At 37.4% G+C, this 26,243-nt stretch overlaps 1 protein-coding gene across 1 annotated transcript in view; it reads right to left on the bottom strand.

Annotated features, from left to right (window-relative positions):
* Positions 1-26,243, bottom strand: part of LOC133642595 (microtubule-associated serine/threonine-protein kinase 1-like) — a 125,688-nt gene that overhangs the window by 86,375 nt on the left and 13,070 nt on the right. Inside the window, exon 2 of the mRNA XM_062036883.1 lies at positions 20,907-20,938. Within this exon, the coding sequence (XP_061892867.1) occupies positions 20,907-20,938 (32 nt within the window). The remainder of the gene's footprint in view (positions 1-20,906; positions 20,939-26,243) is intronic.

The raw sequence follows: 26,243 nt of genomic DNA, 5'->3' as shown, positions 1-26,243 counted from the left end.
GAAGCGAGTGGTACCGGAGCACCAGCAGCTGCGAAGGTCCACACGCGGGTTCTGCGGATCGCTGCCGACAGCGCAGAGGAAGTCCACAACACGCCGCATCTTTGGCCGACGAGGAGGAGGTCGTTCAGCCGGCGGCGACGATGATGACGACAGCGTCGTGGGAGGAGCCGTCAACGATGACACTGACAGCTTCATGGGCGGAGTCGTCGACGACGATGATGACGATGGCGATGACGACGATTGCGGCACCGTGCAGAGTCCCACCGGTGACGCGGGAGATGTCTGCGCCGTGCGAAGGCGCGCCAAAGAAGATGATGTCATCGTGGGAGGAGACGATGCCGAAGGGTATGACAGCGTTGTGGGCGGAGCCGTCGACAACAATGACGATGAAGATGGCGGCGCCCAGCGATAGCCCGCCAGAGATAAGGTTGTCGTGGGTGGATCCGCTGCCGACCAGGAAGATGGCGGCGCCGTGCGGAGTCCCACCGATGATGAGGAAGATGGCGGCGCAGTGTGAAAGCCTGCCAGAGACGATGATGTCTTTATGGGAGGAAACGATGGCGGGCACAGGCGATCGCCGTGGAGCCGGTACAGGAGGTTGCACAGCAGGCGACGGGGAAGATGGCGCCGGTGGCCGCGCCGGTCGGAGATCCGGAACCGGCGGCCGAGCCTGTAGAAGCGAAGGCGGCGGTGGCCTAGCCGGTCGGAGAACCGGAACCGGCGGCCGAGGCGGAGGGACAAGGTCCGAGCCTGCTCCAGAACATCGGCTGTGCGTCGCTGACAGGGGTTCTTGCGAAGTCCCAGTCTGGCTCGAAGATCATGTGAGGAACTCGCATGCCTGCAGTTTTTGAGACCCCAAGATGCAGGAACCAGCAGACGATGAGAAGGTAAAATGATTTTTATTATCATCAACAGAAATAAAGCAGTCTTGCACATAAACGTTCCACAACATAAAGCGATCTTCAAGCACTGAGCAGTGCTCGAGACAAGGCATAAGTAGGACACGCTGATTGGCAGCAGGTGTGGACCGCCTGCCAATCAACGGCAGGTGAGTGATCAAACAGTGCTCAGAGACAAACAGGAAATGGAACAAAATAAGAGTACTGATGAGAAGTAAATACAAAAACAAGGAAACAAACAGAAATGAAGTGACAGATCGTCACACAAACCGTTATAGTGTTAGTGAGACATTTGACAATTTCCGAATGAATCGTGAACCTTACTTGTAACGATTCTTAATTTATTAAAAAAAAAACTCAAAAATGGAATTTAAAAAATATATAAAAAATGGATTAAAAAAAAATCTAAATTTTTTAAAATATATATATATATTTTTTTTTAAAGGCCTACTGAAATGTTTTTTTTTTTTTTAAACGGGGATAGCAGATCCATTCTATGTGTCATATTTCGCGATATTGCCATATTTTTGCTGAAAGGATTTAGTAGAGAACAACGACGATAAAGGTCGCAACTTTTGGTCGCTGATAAAAAAAAGCTTTGCCTATACCGGAAGTAGCGTGACGTCACCGGAGGAAGGACTCTTCACATTTTCCCATTGTTTACAATGCAGCGAGAGAGATTCAGACCGAGAAAGCGACGATTACCCCATTAATTTGAGCGAGGATGAAAGATTTGTGGATGAGGAAAGTGAGAGTGAAGGACTAAAGTGCAGTGCAGGACGTATCTTTTTTTGCTCTGACCGTAACTTAGGTACAAGGGTTCATTGGATTCCACACTTTCTCCTTTTTCTATTGTGGATCACGGATTTGTATTTTAAACCACCTCGGATACTATATCCTCTTGAAAATGAGAGTCGAGAACGCGAAATGGACATTCACAGTGACTTTTATCTCCACGACAATACATCGGCAAAGCTCTTTAGCTACTGAGCTACGTGATAGCATCGGGCTAAAATGCAGATAGAAACAAAATAAATAAATCTCTGACTAGAAGGATAGACAGAAGATCAACAATACTATTAAACCTTGGACATGTAACTACACGGTTAATAATTCCCAGCTTGGCGAAGCTTAACAATGCTGTTGCTAACGACGCCATTGAAGCTAACTTAGCAACGGGACCTCACAGAGCTATGATAAAAACATTAGCGCTCCACCTACGCCAGCTCTCATCTGCTCATCAACACCCGTGCTCACCTGCGTTCCAGCGATCGACGGAAGGACGAAGGACTTCACCCGATCATCCGTGCGGTCGGCAGCTAGCGGCGGCTAGCGCGTCTGCTATCCAAGTCAAAGTCCTCCTGGTTGTGTTGCTACAGCCAGCCGCTAATACACCGATCCCACCTACAACTTTCTTCTTTGCGGTCTTCATTGTTCATTAAACAAATTGCAAAAGATTCACCAACACAGATGTCCAGAATACTGTGGAATTTTGAGATGAAAACAGAGCTTTTTTGTATTGGATTCAATGGGGTACCAATACTTCCGTTTCAACGATTGACGTCACGTCATCATATCTAGACGTTTTCAACCGGAAGTTTAGCGGAAATTTAAAATTGCACTTTATAAGTTAACCCGGCCGTATTGGCATGTGTTGCAATGTTAAGATTTCATCATTGATATATAAACTATCAGACTGCATGGTCGGTAGTAGTGGGTTTCAGTAGGCCTTTAATCTGCACATGCTATTTAGCACATGGTATTTGGATCTCAGTAGATCCAGCCCTTAAAGTCCCTTCACTGAATGTGAATCCTATATCCAAAATAAACAAAACAGTGCATGTATGAGACATTTTCACTATTACCATTTGTACTTATTGTACTAACACAGAGAATGTGCTTCTTCTGTCAGTGAATAACATGCTTATCAAATGCAAAAATCTTTATATTTTAGGCGTGTAAAAAATATGTGATTTTAGAATGACGCACAATTCTTTTATGAAACGATTCTTAATCGAATAAATTTTTTTTTTTTTTTTAAAGAAAAAAAATATATATATATACAAAAAAATAAACATATATACATATATATATATATATATATATATATATATATATATATATATATATATATATATATATATATATATATATATATATATATAGTCAAAGTTTCTGTGGTTTATCCGTTATACAGTGCTCAATACCGGGGCAGAGTGGAATATACGTTAGTCAGGAAAAAACACTATATCAACCCTACAAGCCTGTTTCGCAGGTTTCCCTGCTCTTCAGGGGATTTTTATTTATACAATGGGAAACCTAACGTGTGTGTGTATGTATATATATATATATATATATATATATATATATATATATATATATATATATATATATATATATATATATATATATATATATATATATATCAAATATATATATATATATATATTTTTTAAAATGTATTTATACAATGGGAAACCTAACGTGTGTGTGTGTATATATATATATATATATATTTATATATATATATATATATATATATATATATATATATATATATATATATATATATATATATATATATATATATATATATATATATATATATATATTAGGGCTGCAACAACTAATCGATTAAATCGATTACCAAAATAGTTGGCGATTAATTTAGTCATTGATTCGCATGCGCGGAGGCTTTTTTTTTTCTTTTCTTTTTTTTTGGTTATTTTTTGTTGTTGTTGTTGTTTTTTGTTTTATAAACCTTTATTTATAAACTGCGCCATTTACAAACAGCTGAGAAACAATAATCAAAATAAGTACAAAAACAGTACAAAACAGCGCCAGGGCGGCGGTGAGGCTACGTCTCATGAGGTGGCGTAAGCTAGCCAATGATGTGGTCATGTGCAGCTCACGTTACAACGGCGTCTCCTTTGCTGGAAACATTCGAAAAATGGCGCAGGAAAACTCTACCGATAGTTTAGCGGAGAAACATCTTGAGGTTATTGCTTCAATGGAGAAAAGTGTACGACCTAAGTCGTCAAAAGTTTGGGAACACTTCACTTTAAAGATTTCAAAGAAGACCGTTTCCTGCAAAATGGCATGGAAGTACAACATTGCTTCAGGAGGGCCTGAAGAAGAAAAATGTTGGAGCCATGGATGAAGGGAAGAACTCACAGTACGTAACTTTTTAAGTCCATAGTGGCAACAAGCATTCATGAGTTCAGCTTTTTTGTGAGTAACGTTAACGTTATGCCTTTGTTGCAACGCGGGGCTGATAATGTGTCTCCGGCACATTTGACTCCGTTTTGAGAGAGAAAACGCACGGTTACCAATTTCGAAATAAACGTAACGGACAGAAATATCTCAGGTTGGTTTCATAACGGATCAACGTAGCCGGGCCGATAAAGCTATATAAATCTATTTAGATTTGAGTGACGCTTTAGTATAACTAAACGTTATGAAGGTGCTGGAATATTTCATGCTATTATTCAGAGGCAGCCTAAAATTAATCCTTTATTATTCACAACAGAAACGTGTACAAGATTCAGTTCTGATCTGATGAGTTACATTTCTGTGTTATTATTCAATCAATCAATCAATCAATGTTTATTTATATAGCCCTAAATCACAAGTGTCTCAAAGGGCTGTACAAGCCACAACGACATCCTCGGTACAGAGCCCACATACGGGCAAGGAAAACTCACCCCAGTGGGACGTCAATGTGAATGACTATGAGAAACCTTGGAGAGGACCGCATATGTGGGTAACCCCCCGCCCCCTCTTATTGGTGTATGCTGCATCCCCAATGTCCAGAACATGGTGCCAGTATGCTGGTTTTTTTCAATAAAATACTGGAAAGGATAGAAATGTAGTTGGTCTGTTTTATCCTATTATTAATCGATTAATCGAAGTAATAATGGACAGATTAATCGATTATCAAATTAATCGTTAGTTGCAGCCCTAATATATATATATATATATATATATATATATATATATATATATATATATATATATATATATATATATATATATATATATATATATATATATATATATACACACACACACATTTTCTTTTTTTTTAATCTGTCCTGTCTAATCACTCAGACAAATCATATTGTTGATGTAGATGATCTATATCTGCTGTGCACTTTACTTTAGAAAAGAGAAGTGTTGGATACTTCTCTTGTTGCCTTATTTCTATTTGACTTAATCAAATGTTTAGGTAGAATTATAATAAAACAAAACCAGTTTTCTTTTAAGTAATACAGAAATGGATCAGAGCTGTTTATCTTTTTTATGCAGGAATGTACTTAATTATAGAACTGGCACCCAATGTTATTAAAAGAAGTATTGATTTTGAATCGAGAATCGATTCTGAATCGAATTGCTACCCCCAAGAATCGAATCGAATCCTGTGGTGCCCTAAGATCAACAGCCCTATTGACAATATATCATGTGGCGTGTTTAGCATAATGCTTCATGACTATGGACTTTTCCCCCCTCTTGGCTTTGACGTGCCATAATCACGTGAGAGTATAGGAGAACGCCATCGAAAGAATGCGCGAGTGAGACGGCTACGCTGATGTAACCTCTGTGAGCTAATGGGAGAGATATCACCCAAGGCCTTTCAGCCCATCTCAGCTTGCATAACTCCCACTTTCACCGGCCTGCGTGCTTTCAGCGCCTCCTTCGCTCTTGCATGCGTGCATATTAAAAAGAATATCTCTTGGCTTTGATCAGTGGAGTTGAAGAGGTTTTGTGTCTGTGTGTGTGGGCTCAAGTGTGTAAGAGAAGCTGTTTTAACCAGCAGTCGTTGTGAAACGCTCAGCATGGCATACAATCAGGACAAAAAAAGCATTTTAAAAATGTCAAATATACACTATGTTGCCAAAAGTATTTGGCCACCCATCCAAATGATCAAAATCAGGGGTCCTATTCACTTGGTCTGGTCACAGGTGTATAAAATCAAGCACTTAGGCATGGAGACTGTTTCTACAAACATTTGTGAAAGAATGGGCCGCTCTCATGAGCTCAGTGATTTCCAGCGTGGAACTGTCATAGGATGCCATCTGTGCAACAAATCCAGTCGTGAAATGTCCTCCCTCCTAAATATTTCAGAGTCAACTGTCGGCTTAGTTATAAGAAAATGGAAGAGTTTGGGAACAACAGCAACTCAGCCACCAAGAGGTAGGCCATGTAAACTGACAGAGAGGGGTCAGCGGATGCTGAAGCGCAAAGACTTTCTTTACAGTCAGTTGCTACAGAACTCCAAACTTCATGTGACCTTCCAATTAGCCCACGTACAGTACGCAGAGAGCTTCATGGAATGGGTTTCCATGGCCGAGCAGCTATATCTAAACCATACATCACCAAGTCCAACGCAAAGCTATAAACTAGGCCTGCAGCTATTGAGTAATCTGTCGATTATTTCCCCCGATTAATCGGACAAAACAGACTAAAAAGCCTAAAAGCATATTTTGTGGAAAATTGTTGAAATAAACAAGATATTTTTCAGTTTGCCATAACTAACACTGAAATTGCACTTCTAACATGTGTGCATTAGAACAAATAAAAAACAAAACAACTCCGTGACAAGAGCCCTGTGTAAACTATGTATGCATATTTCAAGTTCAGGACAAAAAGGTTTCAATCAAAATAAAAAAAATATTGTTCTGGACACTCCATCTGGTCCAATGTTTCTTAATTAGGTTGGTTCAATCATTAAACGATTAATCAAAGCAATATTATATAAGTAAACAGAATATGAATCGATTAATCGTTGTGGCTCTATTACACAGGTGCCAAAGTCAACATAATGTTTCTTCAATAAAGCGCTTCATCTTTCTGGCTAAATGTAATTGTAACGTTTGTATTTGAAACAAATAATGTTGTCAGAAGGTGTGACCCCAGGGCGCAGAGACAGAAAGCAGTGCGCAGGTCAAATCATTTATTCTTTACTCAAAGAGGGAAAACAAAGTAGAATCAAAAAGCGAGCGCAAGAGTCATACATGCATACAGACAAAATACCTTTTTTTTTTTTTAAATCCTGCAAGTCGCCTCCTGTCTCTACATCTTAGGGTCACAACTACCGCAACTGCGCGACTTCGTTACAGCATATTAGGGTTGGTGTTCGATGTATGTATTTCGATACTTTTTGATACGTTTCTAAATAAAGGGGACCGCAAAAAATTTCATTATTGTCTGTATTTTAACAAAAAATCTAAACATACAGTATGCCACTTATTCTTCTGTTGTTTGATACTTTACATTAGTTTTGGATGATACCACAAATTTAGGTATCGATCTGATACGAAGTAGTTACAGGTAGGGATGATACTCGAAACCGGTTTTCCCGGTTGTTTGATAAGAAAAGAACCGAGTCCTCGGACTCGAATCCCTTTTTGAGAACCGGTACCCGTTATCGAGACCACTATAGTAAAGGAAAAGAGTTGATTCTTTATTCGAATCCCGTCCCGACCAGAAATGCTCCGTGGGACATCACAATAAATGACGTCACGTAGCTCAGTCATTAGGCGCAGATAGCGAAAGCAGGAAAACAATGGACGGGAAAAAGCGCTCCAAGGTGTAATAAAGTTCAAAACAAAAGCTATAATCCATCGAATAACTTTACTGAGAGATTTTAGCAGGGTAAAACACATGACGAACACTTTTACGACCAACCGGAAACATAGCAACCAGGCTAGCAACGCACCTCCTTTATGGCAGCTGTCGCAACGTTCTTAAAACAACCGCAGCACATACATATATATACAACATATCTCCCTTTTTTAACTTTTGTTTTTCTTTCCTTGTAAACAAAACAAAATCACACTGTAGATGTGTTGTTTGTCTAATTATAAATAATGCAGACGAGGCGTGTTGGCTGAGTTCTTGACGTTTACTTTCACAGCGTGGCAACATGCAACACTTTTCGGGGCTACCGCGCATGCTCGTAACTCCCGTTGCATACTGGGTAGTGTAGTTGTTATATTCTCTAGCTCATAACATTTTTCCCACTATAAAGAAATAATGTTAACTCAATAAAGTGTATTTCTTTTTTTAGCTTTAACTTTTCATTTATTAGCATTGTAACCACATTTGCAAATAACTTTTCTCTTCATAGAATGTTCTTTCAATAAAGAAATAAAGTGCAAAAATGTCAAAGCATCATAACAAACAGTTATGTCAAAGAGCAGCAGAAGTGCACTTTTTGGAGAGCTGTATTATTTTCAGTTTTGTGCCCAAGGGACTGATTTTATTTAACACCATATTATTATTTATACACCTATAGTGATCACAGAGACAGGTTGTTTTTGTGTTACTGTATATATTTGTTTCTCTGAAAAATCCCACTTAATATACTTTGGGTAACAACAGTCAATATTTATTTATTTTATTTTATTTTTTTAGGTGGGTAACAGTCAATATTTATTTATTTATTAGATTTTATTTTTTTATTATATAATAAAAGTGAGCTTTTGTTAAACCAAATATTGTGTGTTTTTTTCCATATACAACAACCTATCTGGACTCGATACGAGAATCGATAAGGAATCGGTTTGATAAGAGGATTCGATAATAGGCTCGAACTCGATAATTCCTTATCAAACATCATCCCTAGTTAAAGGATCATACATTGGTCATGTTCAAAGTCCTCATGTGTCCAGGGACGTATTTCCTGAGTTTATAAACATGATATGAATTTAAAAAAACGAAAGAAGATTTTGTGATGCTGTAAAATATCGATGTAATCATAGTAGTATCGACTTGTCATTACAGTGGATGTCAGGTATAGATCCAACCATGGCATTTGTTTACATTGTGACGCTGGTGAGCTATGCATGTTTAGCTATTCCTTGTCCTCCAGTGATAATGAACCTGTAAGAAACTTACTTTATTTGTCGCCATTGAGGCGAGGATTAGTGATTTAGAAGTAGCTAAAACACTGCAAACTGGGGATGGATGTTAGCCGCTAGCTAGCTAGCCATGTCTTAAAGCACCTCTTCCTGAGGGCGTTTCAGTGTTATAACTTCACCTTTATCTTTAGTTTTTAGACCAAAATGCGTCTATTCCCCCTTTTCTGTCTACACATTGTGTCCGCTTGTAAGTACTCTGTGTGTGTGTGCTGCCGAACATGCTCCTCTGCTCCTAAAACCAGCAATGTCATGATGTGACGACGCGCCGTCATGCCCTTAAAAAAAAACGGGGGCCGGTACTGTTTAGAGTTGGTATAGTACCGAATATGATTCATTAGTATCGCGGTACTATACTAGTACCGGTGTACCGTACAACTCTACAGCAAATGGACCACAATGGAAACAAGCCTTTTGGCTTTTTGTGCCATCCATTTGCCTTTTTAAAGTATTACATGGATTAAATTCTTTAAGATGTCAATAAACTTCTCAATCAATCAATCAATCAATATCTTCTAAATTTGACTATTTAAGGCATGATTTTGGGTTAACAAAAATATGTGTCAAAAAATGGGGGTCTTTTTTTAAAGTTAATTTGAATTTTGCACACAATTAATCAAAATACAAACATGTGATTAATCTGATTAAAAATGTAAATTATTTTTAGAATTAATATTGGGGCCCGAGCAGCAAAAAGCTGCAAAGGTCCTATTAAAATTGTTGGACTTTACCGGACTCCTTCAAGGGACTTTGACCAAATGATCTGTGATTAAAATGAACAATACAAAACAGATGGGCGATGATAAATTGTGAAGGAAATGTGCCTAGTAATAGGAAGTGGGCGTGGTATGGAGCCAAACTATGATCCGATGGCTGGCCACAACATTTTTAAACAACACAGAACTTGAATAATTCGGCTCCAAAAATTCCTATCTTGATGATAATTGGTACAAATGATGATGATGACACCGTATGAGTCGGCACCTATCCGTAGTAGGCGGAGCCTGGTGAGGAAAACTGCTCCACGTCAAACTGTCAATTACGTCACTTGATGATCAGACATATATTTTTTTATTTAAAAAAGGTGACCAAGTATATTATAATAAATTATTAGTTTAAAAATGTCTGTTTTTTCTTATTATATTCTAAATGTTTTGCTCTTTTTTCTTATATTTAAATAGATATGTTATTATTTGAAAACGTTTTAAATTTTAGCAGACACGTTAAGTATTATTGCACAAAGTATAGGATCGGTATCGCCGATACCAGCCTGAATTTTACTTGGTATCGGATCATAGAGAAAATCTGCGCTAGCGCACATCACTAATTAATACAACAGTTGCAAGTTAGCATACAACATATGCGCTAGTAAATGCTGGGTTATTTTGGTAACCCAATGTATAGGTTGCTCGTGTTGAGTTAAATTGTTGGGTTATTTTTTTAAATTTATTTTCTGGGTTATAGGGCTATTATTTTTTACCCAATTTCTGGGTTTTCAAGGTTATGCTTAATTTTTGGGATGTTTTTCAGAGATTAACCCATTTTTGGGTTCTTTTAACTAAAAAGTTTTTTTTTGTTCTTGAAGGGGGGTATGTTATGGAGTCATCGTATTTATAATCACACATTTAATGTACATGAAATGCGTCCTTTACTTTCTTAAAAAGGTACTAAATACTTGAGCACACCGTATACGATAAGACCGCGAAAACCACGTCTGCCTACTCAAGTTTGCCTCTTATTCCTTTTTGTGCACCGCAACATGGTTCATTGAGACGGTGAGCTGCTAAAGATCAGCAGGTCTCTCCACAAATGAAGTTCCACCACATGTTCCATGCCTACGGTTGTGACGTCTTCCCTGCTCTCAAGTAGATTTCAAAAGCTTGGCATTAAAAAGCTTCATTCATCACTTTAAAGCAACAATTGAAATTTTTACAATATAACTAAAACAATTCTTACTTACTAAAGCGTCCCATGTGTGATGTCTGTTTTCATGCATATTTGTATGTGCTATCGTAATGTAATGAATCTGGCGTTGTTAGCATTAGCTAGTACGCTAACACGTTCACGAATGTCTGTTAGTTATAAACTTACAAAGGCATTATTTTTTAATTGTTTCAGTTTCACAAATTCCTTAGTAAATTCACCAAAACATCACTGTGGAGTTATTGAGTCTGTTTAGCTGATTGGAGAGCTAGTGGGTCCATGGCGATGACTTCTGTTTTGTCTGATCAGCCGTTTTACTGCAGTGTTACAGACACGATGTGGAAACAATTAATGTAAAAAAAACATGTACAAAATCTGTGTAAATAACTGCTTTGTTTTTAATGATTAGTTAGGCCTACTATGCTACTGTATTTTATTGTTGGTCATTATGGTGGTACTTGGAGAGCCAAGTGTTCTCTGAGGTGGTACTTGGTGAAAAAAGTTTAAGAACCACTGCCTTAGAGCAATAACTGAATAGCATGTCCTGCAAATAGTCTGGATCTCAGTTTAATGTCAAATGTGTGGTGGAAATTGAGGAAAATGGTCCATGGCAAGAATCCAACCTGCACAGCTGACTGTTAGCTGTTCAAAGAGCCATAGGTGGTGCAACAAAGTGCTAGTAGTGTATTGTCCTGTTTGTATTTCCTGATTCCATCATCATTTCCTCAGAATCGAGCAATTCCATGATTTTTTCACTCTATTTGATAAAAAAAAAGATTTTCTATTCACGTTTCTTAAAGCCAGAAAAGTGACGTTTGAAATGACTACAGTTTTGTGTCATTTCTCTGATGTTTTTTTTTTTTTTTTACAAAATGTATCCCAATATCTTTGCCAGGGGTTGACACATTTGACAATGATCAGTCCCTCTAGGACACAGTTGTCAAACTCAAGGCCCAGGGGCCAAATTTGGCCCGCCTCCTTCATTTTATGTGTCTCGCAAAAGCTTGGAAAACATGTATTCCTTCTTTCAATTTTGAGAAAAAAGCTGAACTGCATACAAGCACAGGTCGGATCATGCCACAAACATTATATTCCAAACATTGTTTTTGTTTGATTACAAATAATTACTTTAATATATGCTTACCACCATGACTTATTAAAAAACCCAAAACCAGTGAAGTTGGCACTTTGTGTAAATGGTAAATAAAAACAGAATACAATGATTTGCAAATCCTTTTCAACTTATATTCAATTGAATAGACTGCAAAGACAAGATATTTAACCTTCGAACTGGAAAACGTTGTTTTTTTTTGCAAATATTAGCTCATTTGGAATTTGATGCCTGCAACATGTTTCAAAAAAGCTGGCACAAGTGGCAAAAAAGACTGAGAAAGTTGAGGAATGCTCATCAAACACTTATTTGGAACATCCCACAGGTGAACAGGCTATTTGGGAACAGGTGGGTACCATGATTGGGTATAAAAGCAGCTTCCATGAAATGCTCAGTCATTCACAAACAAGGATGGGGCGAGGGTCACCACTTTGTGAACAAATGCATGCGCAAATTGTCCAACAGTTTAAGAACAACACTTCTCAACGAGCAATTGCAAGGAATTTAGGGATTTCACCATCTATGGTCCGTAATATCATCAAAAGGTTCGGAGAATCTGGAGAAATCACTGCACGTAAGCGGCAATGCCCGTGACCTTCGATCCCTCAGGTGTTACTGCATCAAAAAGCAACATAATTGTGTAAAGGATATCACCACATGGGCTCAAAAACACTTCAGAAAACCACTGTCAGTAACTACAGTTGGTAACTACTGTCATGTCTGTTGATCATGTTTTTTTTGGCTATGTTCTGTTCGGTTTTATTGTTTTTGTCACCATAGCAACCCATTAGTTTTCACCTGATGCTTTTGTACTCGCGCACCTGTTGTCAATCATGTCACTAGTATATAAAAGCCTGTCATTTTCTGTTGGTCGTCCTGGCGAGATTGACATTACCATGTCCTGTTTATTCGATAGTTTATGCTTCATGCCATGCCACGTAAGTTTAGTTTTTTCACGTCACAGTAAGTGTAGTTTTGTCTCATGTCCATAGTTTCTGTCTAAGTGTTAGTTTGTTCATAGCCAAGTTTGTTCTCCGCCTTGTGCGCGCTTTTTGTTTCCACTTTTTGTTATAGTCAGAAATAAATCATGTCTTTACCTTCACGCCTTGTCCGATCCAATTCTTTTGCATCTTGGGAAAGCAATCCACGCAGGGAGCCGCGAAAGCCTCGCAGCAAGCTGCTCTATAGTCCACGTCGTGACAACTACATCTGTAAGTTACTATGCAATGCCTAAGCCATTCATCAACAACACCCAGAGACGCTTCGCTGGGCCCGAGCTCATCTAAGATGGACTGATGCAAAGTGGAAAAGTGTTCTGTGGTCTGACGAGCCCACATTTCAAATTGTTTTTGGAAACTGTGGACCAAAGAGGAAAAGAACCATTCGGACTGTTCTCGGCGCAAATCCAGCATCTGTGATGGTAAGGGGGTGTATTAGTGACCAAGGCATGGGTAACTTACACATCTGTGAAGGCACCATTAATGCTGAAAGGTACATACAGGTTTTGGAGCAACATATGTTGCCATCCAAGCAACGTTATCATGGACGCCCCTGCTTATTTCAGCAAGACAATGCCAAGCCACGTGTTACAACAGAGTAGCTTCATAGTACTAGACTGGCCTGCCTGTAGTCCAGACCTGTATCCTATTGAAAATGTGTGGCGCAATATGAAGCCTAAAATACCACAACGGAGACCCCGGACTGTTGAACAACTTAAGTTATACATCAAGCAAGAATGGGAAATAATTCCACTTAAAAAATTGGTCTCCTCAGTTCCCAAACGTTTACTGAGTGTTGTTCAAAGGAAAGGCCATGTAACACAGTGGTAAAAATGCCCCTGTGACAACTTTTTTGCAATGTGTTGCTGCCATTCAATTAAAAGTTAATGATTATTTGCAAAAAAAAGAAGTTTCTCAGTTGGAACATTAAATATCTTGTCTTTGCAGTCTCTTCAATTGAATATAAGTTGAAAAGGATTTGCAAATCATTGTATTCTGTTTTTATTTACGAATTACACAACATGCTTATTTCACTGGTTTTGGGTTTTGTATTTCAAGGCAAGTTATCCATCAATTTTTTTTTTTTAATATAATAATATAATGCATAGGCAGCTGATTAATATCATAAAGCAAGTATACACTAATATTTATATATATATATTATTATACAAAACTTTAGGCAGAAAAACCTATGCCCATGGTTTTAGCACTCAAAGCCAATTTCTCAGGATGTGACAAAGTATTTCCACGTTGTAGCCGTGTTGAAGTGGCCGGGTACGACCATAACAATGACGGGGCTACCAGTGAGTACTGTAATCTACAGTAGAACACACTCCAGGCTATTGGGTGAAACAAGTGTAGAGGTGACTATATGGGTCTTATTTCATGTTTAGAGGGTTCTAATTATATTTAAAAAGGGCACTTAGAAGGTTGTAAACTGTTTTAATGTTCTAACAACAAAAATATTTGTTATTTGATTCGCAGGAATTCGTGTACAGTCAGGCCTTGAACAATTTGGACTGAGGAAAAATCTGCAGTGGTGGTTATTATGGATTGATTAGCTTAATGTGGACTAACTCAGTGGTGCCCAACCACCGCTCCGAGGACGGGCACCGGAAGTCGCTATTTGTTATATTTGTTACATCTTTGTTATATGGGACAATGCACATTAATAAACATAAATGTAAAGGTGCCAAATGGTAGCCAAAAGCTAGGCTCCATCTGCAGTCGGCGGCAGGTTGATGACCCAAGATCAGGAACAAAGGGACCATAGTAGTTCATGGAGAAGTGCTAAATTGTTGCATATAATAATTGTGCTGAAGGAAGAAAATACACATCTCCTTTGGCGTAGTAAGTTAAAGTGCTTCTATTATTACACAAGTAGTTAGCAATAACACATGTATTTACGCATGGAACATTGGACCAAAACAAGCTAACATTAGTGTATCTATGTATGAAATATTGCACAAAATATATATACATAACTTTTACAATGGAAATAGAAATCTATTGGAAGTAAGACAAGTATTTCAGCTCTATTATACAGTATATCCATGCTCTTGTCCTTGAATGTGATGCATCACCTATAACCCATCAGACACTAAAGACAAAAAAAAAGTCTACGGAGAGATTTTCGCAATGGGAAAAAAGGCCAGGGGCTCCACTAATTCAACGTTATGTTGAATGTTTTCATGTATTCGTTTTTCATGCACTTATTTGCTATGTTTATCAGCCACACGTGAAAATAATGCCTACATTAAACCGCTCCCTGGTGCAAAAAGGGTTGAGGACGCCTGGACTAACTGGTTACATTCCAGTATTGGCGTTAACGCACTTTTTGTGTCTTTTTACGCATTGAAATCAGAACGCGGAATTTTTAATTTTTTTTCACCGCCCGGTTTGCTAGTTTTTTTTATTTGAACAATTATCGCTTTCAGCCAGTGTATTGTTTTGTTTATATTTGCCGGGTCAAATTTCCGTCCCCGTTTATTGTGTTTTTATTGGTAATAAATTGGGATTCGCCCAAAGTTTTATCAATCACAAATACTGCCTCAGTTTGCAGTCGGACAACTTTACCGCGAGGGGCTGTTAAAAGAAATACTTGATGGTAAACACTAAGGTGAGTGTAAAGTCAACCTTTTTAACTTCATCCTATGCCATGTCTCCAGTAAATGACTTGTTTTAGTCTTTGTGAGTCCATGGAAATACTTTTATCTCCCGCTGAAGCGACATCGTTCGAGGATGGAGACAGCTTTAGGCTAACCTCCTCCACCCCAAAAAGATACTTTGCAGGTCAACAAACGGGGAAAATATGTGCCTTTTGAAGTGTTAATTTGCAAGGAGTGTTCAAAAGGAGTCTCTTGGAGAAGAGGCTGACAAGTTAGCAAGTGTCGCTCGCATCGCTGACCGTGACGTCATCACTGTCATTGTTTATTGAAGCAGAGATGCTGACTGTGCGTTATGATGAACGCTCTGCTTTTTATCCATAGACTTATCAGATTACATATTTTATTACCTATAGCCAGAGGTGTGGACTCGAGTCACATGACTTGGACTCGAGTCAGACTCGAGTCATGAATTTGATGACTTTGGACTCCACTTGACAAAATGTAAAGAGACTTGCAACTCGACTTAGACTTTAACATCAATGACTTGTGACTTCACTTGGACTTGAGCCTTTTGACTTGACATGACTTGCTACTTTCCCCAAAACCCAAAGATTAAAAAGTTATTTGGGAGCGCGCCGCTCCGTATTTGTCCTTTTCTTCGTCTGTGTCTATCAGCGTGTTGTTCCTGTCAGCTGGTGTGCTCTCAGTACAACAGCCAATCAAATTAGATCTACGCGGTTTTCATCCCACAGCTCTCATCCAATCAAATGGCAGGACAACCAATGAAGAAGAATTGTCAAACAATGCGCCAGTGAGAAACAATTATGCCAAAGTTAATTTCGTTCGGGTATTAAAACTACGACTCGGTCAACAAAAAACGAATAGCCCTATGCAAATCATGCAGTTCGAATATTATAGACGGAGACGTAACAACTTCCAACTTCGTTCGACATTTGAAGTTGCACAAAGAAGGGTAAGTTTTGAATGTAAGATGACGTTTATTGGCTAAGTAACGTGACTTTTATTTGCTGTGTAGTTAAATCAGTGAGGCTGTAAACTCACTGCTAACGTTATAACCATAGACATCTTATAAGGGTACGCAGCATCGCGCGCTACTGCCTACAGGCGCAGACGAGACGCGGGGCCGCCATCTTGGAGTGGTGATCCGCTCCACTAGTGCAATTCATTTGGCAGGAGCAATGAACTGTCAGCGCATTTAATTCATTTTACCTCACTGAATACCACTGATTTTCACGCGCTTTTTTGTTATACGTGTAGCTATGATAAAGGACACATGTTTTATTATTCATAGTTTGCTTAACAGTAATAGAATATTCTTATACACTATAAGTGACCAGACGTCCGAGATCAAAACTGGGAATATAATCCCAGAGAAGGGGGAAAAAAACGGTCAGCTATTTTTAAATTGAAGAAAAAATATGATTAGATTATATATACATGCGTATATCCTACATAAACAATGTATGAATACATTAGATATCTATATATCTTATAGACTGTATCTCTGTTGCTGCAGCAGCAGAGAGTTTATTCTGTCTTGACACTTTGTATTGATATTTTGTATTACATTCTTCCCTTAAATGATCATGTTTACAGTCATTGTTTTATATGTATTTTTTATGTATGTCGCTTTGGATAAAAGCGTCTGCCAAATACTTCAACATAAACATATATAAACACCTGTAAGTCTTTATATCAGCTAAAACCACCAATCTGTTTCACTGGATTCAGAATAAATCCAAATGCTGTCTTACCCAACAATGTTAGTATTTGAATATTGTTACTTGAAGACTTATTCCTGGTTACAATTATACTGTTAAGAAAGTATTGTCTTATATTTAGCCTAAAATGAGAATGCATCATAATCAGTGGCGGCTGGTGAATTTTGTTTTAGGTGGGGCTGAAAGTTTGTAAACCAAACCCATGTAGGGGCGTCATCCTCCCCCAGAAGATGTATTTGTGATTTTCACATACAAATATTGAAGATCTTTGCTCCTTCTCAACTCTGTGGTAATATTATTTTCATAAAATACAACCAATAGTACATTAATGTTAAATCTTACTTGTGAAAAGTAATCACCCGATTTCTATTTTCAACAGTCCGCTCATTTGAGTTGGAACACGCTGAACACCATCTTTGTTTTCTATCTGTCAACTGTCAGTTTAGGCTGCTCGCCGGCTCCTCATCACCACTTCAAGATGGCGGCCAAATTGCTCGTGTCACAGCAGCCAATGCTGCGTCTACTTATAAGATGTCTATGGTTATAACGTCATTGCAAACACGGCAATATGTTGCGTCCACTGCAGTTCGCTACCTTATTCATACTTTTTGTCAAGTGATTTTTTTTTAAGCAGGGTTGCATGAGGTACCTACACTTAACGTTACGTTAGTCAATGTATCACACACAGTAACGTAACGTTAGACGGCGATCAGCAGCACCGCGTATTTTAGCCACCTACAAAAACACAAACATAGTCAAATAAAGGTCAGTTAAAATGTATACTATATTAAGAATATGTGAACATATTGCATAGGGCCCTGACATCTAAAAAGTACAACTCTGTTCATTGTTTTGTTCATGTTTTTGTTATGTTTTTCATATGTACGCACACATCAACACACATACAGTATGAGATGAGATCAATGAGATAAGGTAAGAACAGGATAGAAACTGCTGTGGAACTACCGGTAGTTACAATGCAATATGCCAAGGAAATACAATGTTAACACTTTTGTGCAAATAAGTACAGTTGCACTTGTTTTTTCAAATGTGTTTATTCTGTAAAGGAATGAGTTAAATGTTTAAAATGACTGGATAATAGTGCTATTATGAAGTGCAATGTCAGCACTATTTTTTTTCCTGCAATTTCAAATGCACTTGTTTTAATAAATAAATAAAATACAGCGTTTTAAAAGCATACACAATCTGTGTAAATATATTAGTCTGTGGTTAAAAGGACTTGAAAGGACTCGAAATTCAAAATGCAGGACTTGGGACTTGACTTGAGACTTTCCAGTCTTGACTTTGGACTTGACTCGGGACTTGCCTGTCTTGACTCGGGACTTGACTCGAGACTTGAGGGCAAAGACTTGAGACTTACTTGTGACTTGCAAAGCAATGACTTGGTCCCACCTCTGCCTATAGCAGGGGTGTCAAAAGTGTGGCCCGGAGGCCATTTGCGACCCGCAGCTAATGTTTTAAAGGCCCACAGCACATTCTAAAAATACTATTAAAATAAACAAAAACAAAACAAAAGTAGAATAAAAAAGCTTACAGGTGAAATGTAATTTAGAAAAAGTTGCATTGTTGACTAAAAAAACAAAGCTGTTTTTTTCTTTAAAACTGTCATTGCTCAAAACATAATATTGAATCAAAATCAATGTTTTAATGAATTATTGACCTATCCAAGGCTCCGATTACGTCACATCAAATGTTCCACTTTGAAAAATATTTTTTGTGGAAGATTTTACATATTTTGTGTGTTTGCCATAAAAAAAGAAATATAGTTTTCTTTGACAAAAAGGGCAGAAAACAAACAAACAAAAAAACTACATAAAAAAAACAAAAAAACTTAGAATTGACGGATAGATCTGAAGTTGATGTAGACTCTAGAGATTTAAGCGTTAAATAAATAATGTATGTATGCCCTGGCACACCATTATCATCATTTCATGACTGAAGCAAAAAACTTTGTACACTTTTATACTGAAATAAATACACCTACAACTTATTAAATAAAAATATAGAAAAAACTACCGGCAGTGGTAAAGTTTAGATCCATGAAGGAAAGAAGAAAGTGAATAAATGTTTATAACTGAAAACATTTACATATGCATAAACATTTGTTTTCTTTTGTATTATTTTTTTATGGATTAAGTAACGTTTATGACAACCTTTTCCCAAAACACAATATAGAATGTGAGATATAACAGGATAATGCATATATTTATCATTTGTTTTCAAAACGCTTACAAAAAAGTGGGACCCCAAAAATTTACCGTGGGACCCCATTTTTATGACTTGATGGGTAACGGGTATGACAGCGCTCTATCGTCACGCCATGAAATCGCTGGTTTTACGAGCAGAGGAGCATGTTCGGCAGCGCATACACACAAAGTACTTACAAGCAGACCGTGCGTAGACAGAAAAGGGAGAATGGACGCATTTTGGCTTAAAAACTAAATATAAAGGTCGGCAGTGTTTTAGCTACTTCTAAATCACTAATCCTCGCCTCCATGGCGACAAATAAAGTATGTTTCTTACAAGTAGTGGAGGACAAGTAGGAGGATACAATACTCACTGGCATCACAATGTAAACAAATGCCATGGGTGGATCTACACCTGACATCCACTGTAATGATACCATGTACAAGAGCGTATCAAGTCGATACTGCTATGATTACACCGATATTTTTTAGCATCACAAAATCTTTTTTCATTTTTGTAAAATTCATATTATGTTTATAAACTCAGGAAATATGTCCCTGGACACATGAGGACTTTGAATATGACCAATGTATGATCCTGTAACTACTTGGTATCGGATCGATACCTAAATTTGTGGTATCATCCAAAACTAATGTAAAGTATCAAACAACAGAAGAATAAGTGATTATTACATTTTTAACAGAAGTGTAGATAGAACATGTTAAAACAGAAAATAAGCAGATATTCACAGTAAATGAACAAGTAGATTAATAATCCATTTTAACAGTTTGTCCCTCATAATGTTGACAAAATAGCAGAATGATAAATGACACAATATGTTACTGCGTACGACAGAGGACTATTTAGGAGCCTTTGTTTGTTTACTTACTACTAAAAGACAAGTTGTCTAGTATGTTCATTATTTTATTTAAGGACTAAATTGCAATAAGAAACATATCTTTAATGTACCCTAAGATTTTTTGTTAAAATAAAGCCAATAATGCCATTTATTTGTGGTCCCTTTATTTAGAAAAGTATTGAAATACATGTTGGTACCGGTACCAAAATGTTTGGTATGGGGACAACCATAGTGTCTACCATTAGTATATCCTTAAATAGTATACTATTTGATTGTCAACAACAGACCTGGACAACAATCAGGGTTCCAATGATGTGAAGCAGGTCTATAAACACACATGCAGCGCAGGTGACCAAGGATTGCCACGTTGGTTTTGTCACACACAAAAAGTCAGCTGGGAAGAACTAAAACGTAGGTTCGTTAACAGCAGAAATAGGAGAACAAACAAGAAGACTTGACTGAGGAGGCCTTCAGCACCACGGACAGCACCCAGAATTCCCTACTGGTCTTAATCAGTCTCTGACGGTCCCAGCATCCTCAAACCCAAGGACAACAGTCCACAACACAAACTTCCTCAGAGACAATCAGCAGGCTTTAACACGGACCAGAGGAGAGATGGCGGAAGAGAGAACACTCACCTGCTGCTTTTGCGGGGCAGTGGCAAATCCTTCTGAAAGAAACACAAGCACAGTAGAAGAGATCAGGTATGGAGAAAATTAGGAGTATACACAACAAGGACCTGATCTGCATGTATTAAACATGAGAAAGAAGACGCAAAGCTGATCAACTACATTTGAGGATTGCGTCTCTAAAATGAGAAAAATGGAGAGCTCGTTCCATTCCATTATTAGAACAGCCATAATGTTGAGAGGAGGAGATGCAAATATAATTACTTAGCACTCGCAATCTGATTCTACAGGGATGAAGCATCTTTTTTAGCACGCTTGCAAAGTACGTGCAAAATGACACCGTAACGCACAGAAGGGTGGTGAGAAAGGAGTAGATCGGACCGCAAAAACTGGCGATGGAGAGAGAATCTTCTGTCCGTGTGTCAGAAATACAAATATTCACATGCTAATGCTGCTTGACAACTTACGGGACTCATGTGAGCCAGCAGAACACAAATTTAAAGTCTGCTGGTCCTTTTTTTATTGGTGTTTGTTTCTTGATTTAAGAGATAGTGAGATACAGTATAATTAATTATAATTAATACATATAAGAGATACAGTATAATTAATTATATTTAATATATATAAGATACAGTAATAATTAATTATAAATAATAGATATAAGAGATATAGTATAATTAATTATAATTAATATATATAAGAGATACAGTATAATTAATTATAATTAGTATACATAGGAGACACAGTATAATTAACATATATAAGAGATACAGTATAATTAATTATAATAAATATACATCCTGTCTATATATACTTTGGTGTTATGGAAAGGTTTGTTTAATCCATCAATTAACTAATATATGACATAGGCTCATTACATGCAACTCGAGATATTTCAAGCCTTCTTTTGAAATAATTTTGATGACTATGGCTTACCTTGAATTGAAAATCGGAAGTTTTCAAAAACTGAAAGCTACAGTCATCAAAAGGACAAACACAGGCTTGACATAATGTTACATAGCATGTAATGACTTTATATCACATACTAGTTTCACACTTGAAGTATAGAATTGCTGATATTAATTAATCTATGCACCATATTCACATGTTTTAAGTTTCACCTGTATATCTACAATACTGTACATCTCCTATATAGAATAGCATAGAATAGAATAGAAAGTACTTTATTGATCCCTGGTGGAAATTCAGCACCACAGTTCGCTCACAATAGACAATAAACACTAAGGTATTTTTTACATGTAAATAATATAAATAGTCTATTATACAGCATTATTCACATGTGAATAATATAAATACAGTCTATTATACAACATTATTCACATGTGAATAACATAAATACAGTCTATTATACAGCATTATTCACATGTGAATAATATAAATACATTATACATTTAAGTACAGTCAAAAAGGAACATATGCAATTATGCATTATACAGTCTGATGGCTGTCGGTATGAAGGACTTCCTGTGTCGTTCAGTGTTGCATTTTGGGAGTCTGAGCCTTCCACTGAACATGCTCATTCGCTCCGCCAGGTCCAAGTGTAGTGGGTGGGAGGTGTTTAATTGATTATCAAATTAGTTGTTAGTTGCAGCCCTAGTCGAGTGCAATTAATGCATCGCCCTTTTCTCACCTTCTCCTGACTGAGGTTAGCGCGCTAAGGTGCTGTTAGCCGTCTATCGACCGCCTGCTCGCCACGGTCAGTCTAATTATTAGCTTCATGATTGTGTGTGTGTGTGTGTGTGTGTGTGTGTGTGTGTGTGTGTGTGTGTGTGTGTGTGTGTGTGTGTGTGTGTGTGTGTGTGTGTGTGTGTGTGTGTGTGTGAGAGAGCAACACTAACACATCACAATTAGTCATCACTAATTCGTCTCACTGCTCCTCCATTACTGGTGTGTCCCTGAGGGTTTACTGTAAATCTTAACAAATACCTCTTCACAAGGACCACCCCATTTTCAACCCCTCTGATCGCCGTGTCCTTCATTGATCAGGTTAATCGACCCCGAACCGACAAGAGCGGAGGGGACGGCGGGATCGAACCCTACAAAACAAGCCGATGTCGGCGTAACTAGAACAAATTGAATGAACATTCTTTAATCGGATTCTGGCGCTAAATGACGTCATTGTCTAATTTGCATAGTTGGCCATAAGCATGTCATTTTAATAGCCGCTGATGGTCGTGGTGGGTGAGATAAACAATATTTCGTTTTTTATGTCCATTTTTTCTGTCACAAACAAGACTGAGGGCTTTTAGACAGGGGACACTTATCGAGAAGAGGAAGACGTGCTGGAATCTTAGTGCCACGAGTCGGGAGCGTTGATGGCAGCTTAAGCTACGTGACCCCGAGATGCAGGCCAGGAGAGAAAAATAATATTCTTTAATAATCGAAAGAAAAAACACTCACGAGGGAGTGGAAAAACAGAGCACAGAAAGGCGAGTGTCAGAATAAATGCACAAGTCACGGAATTTCTTAGATCAGGGGGGCCAAAAATATACACATACATATATTCAGAGAACTCCCCTGAAGAGCAGGGAAAACCTGTGAAACAGGCTTGCAGGGATGAAATAGCCTCTGTGTTTTTTCCTGACCTAACGAATATTCCGCTCAACCCCGGTATTGAGCACTGTATAACGGACAATCCACAGTAACCTCGGCTATATATATATATATATATATCTTATATATATATATATATATATATATATATATATATCTTATATATATATATATATATATATATATATATATATATATATATATATATATATATATATATATATATATACATACACACACATACTGTATATACATACATATGTACACACACACACACACAATATATATATATATATATATATATATATATATATATATATATATATATATATATATATATATATATATATATATATATATATATATATATATATATATACACACACAGTCGTGGTCAAAAGTTTACACACATTTGTAAAGAACATAACATCATGGCTGTCTTGAGTTTCCAATAATTACTACAACTATAAACGATAGAGTGATTGGAGCACATACTTGTTGGTCACAAAAAACATTCATGAAGTTTGGTTCTTTTATGAATTTATTATGGGTCTACTGAAAATGTGACCAAATCTGCTGGGTCAAAAGTATACCACTCCTCTTGACAAAATTGGTGCAGTTCAGCTAAATTTGTTGGTTTTCTGACATGGACTTGTTTCTTCAGCATTGTCCACACGTTTAAGTCAGGACTATAGGAACCATTCTAAAACCTTGATTATAGCCTGATTTAGCCATTCCTTTACCACTTTTGACGAGTGTTTGGGGGTCATTGTCCTTTTGGAACACCCAACTTTACCCAAGACCCAACCTCCAGGCTGATGATTTTAGGTTGTCCTGAAGAATTTGGAGGTAATCCTCCTTTTTCATTGTCCCATTTACTCTCTGTAAAGCACCAGTTCCATTGGCAGCAAAACAGGCCCAGAGCATAATAATACCACCACCACGCTTGACGGTAGGCATGGTGATCCTGGCATATATATATATATATATATATATATATATATATATATATATATATATATATATATATATATATATATATATATATATATATATATATATATATATATATATATATATATATACAAACACACACACACACACACATATATATATATATCCAAACATGGATAAGTGTGGAGAGTGTTTTGCATTTTTTTGCTTTGTAATGGAGGTAATTTAGAATTCTTTATGGTGAATGGACATTTTTTATAATAACCACAAAGTTCATTGACCATGTCTGTTGACATTTTGTGATGGTTGGATTTTATTACATTTTTTTGGCACCATGACAAGTACAGGAGGGAATCTTTGGGCACCTCACGATTCGATCACGATTCAGGAGTTAGGATTCGATTAAAAATTAATTAGTTATGCATCTTTAATTATTTTATTATTGATGCAGCTTTACATTTCTCTTTGTCTCACTAAATAAGCCCATATCACTTGAAACTTAAAAAAAAAAATTCATTTGGAATAAGAAACAGTTTAAATAATTTCATTTACTAAACATTTGTTAAATTAATGAAAATGTGTGCAAAACTGGACCATAAGTGCCCTAAAATAAAGGAGCTGGTCAGATCTCTGGGTAAGGTGGTCCACTGCAGTCAGATAAATTTTACAACTGTCTGCATTACTTTATTTACCATAAACACATCCATTATCAATTATTGACATTTACTAATCGATTCTATAATCGTCCATGTCCGAATTGCCATGCATCTAAAAATTGATTATTCCCTCACCTTTCATGATGAGGGAAGGTTGTTTGCATAAATGCTGTGCATTCCACGCTTAATATTAGGTCATTGACCAGGAAAAACTCATGTTGTCCACTGAATAGCAACAGATTAGCAGAATCAAAAATGTTAGACTTTTAAAATGAATGCAATCTCCCTGCAGGCAAGATGAAATATTAAACTCATGATGTCTTGCAGGCCAATTTAAATACGTCGGCGGGCCGTAGTTTGGACACCCCTGTCTGAGATGGATATTTATGAACAGTGCCAGTAAGATTTGGCATCGGAAAAAAAAATTACAATGTAGAAAAAGTTGTATTGGCACCGAAACAAGTTTTGACAACAAATAAATACAAACATTAAAAAATACAATATTTTTGGTGGATATTTTTGTGAATCATGACATGTTTTCGACGCCAATATTTACATTTCTGTACACTTTTATTGTTTTTTGTGAGTTTCAAGGGTTTTATGATCAACTTTTTTGTCAAATTCACTTCTCTTTTTTTACAGTTTTGTTTCCCTTTTTTTCGTTTGTTTTTTTCGGTTATCAAACTAATAGCAGTTTTTTAGCGTGAGAGGCGCTTGCCTGTGGGCGGGGCTTACAACAAGTTTACCCGGAAGCAGTTTTACCCAACTTGGTCTCACAGGTAAAACACCCACGGGCTCTTAGCCAGGAAGTAGTCTTTGCCGTTAGGTTAAATGTATCTTAGTTCTAGATTTGATTACCACATTTGCCATGTAAAATCACTAATGCTAGTTGGTACCATGTCTATGGCCAAACCACTAGCATCGAACTAGCGAATTTAAATAAGAGTGATGCCTTACTGGACTTTTCAGCGCCTTCTTCCTGCTTTGCGGGCATGGAGAATTGCAACATTACCAAGAGACAGTCTGGCTGACTCCGCTCTGGGTGCTTGTTTCCCGGCCGAGTGCTTGAGCCAGTGCATGAAATACGTCAACAATTGATTTTATGTGACTCGATACTCGGTACTTCTCCCGGTATCTTTATTGATTGTTCTGAGCTTATTTC

Source organism: Entelurus aequoreus, linkage group LG25, assembly GCF_033978785.1.
Source record: "Entelurus aequoreus isolate RoL-2023_Sb linkage group LG25, RoL_Eaeq_v1.1, whole genome shotgun sequence".
Classification (NCBI taxonomy): Eukaryota; Metazoa; Chordata; class Actinopteri; order Syngnathiformes; family Syngnathidae; genus Entelurus; species Entelurus aequoreus.
The sequence above is the reverse complement of the archived record's forward strand: the minus strand, read 5'-3'. Positions and strand labels throughout refer to the sequence as shown.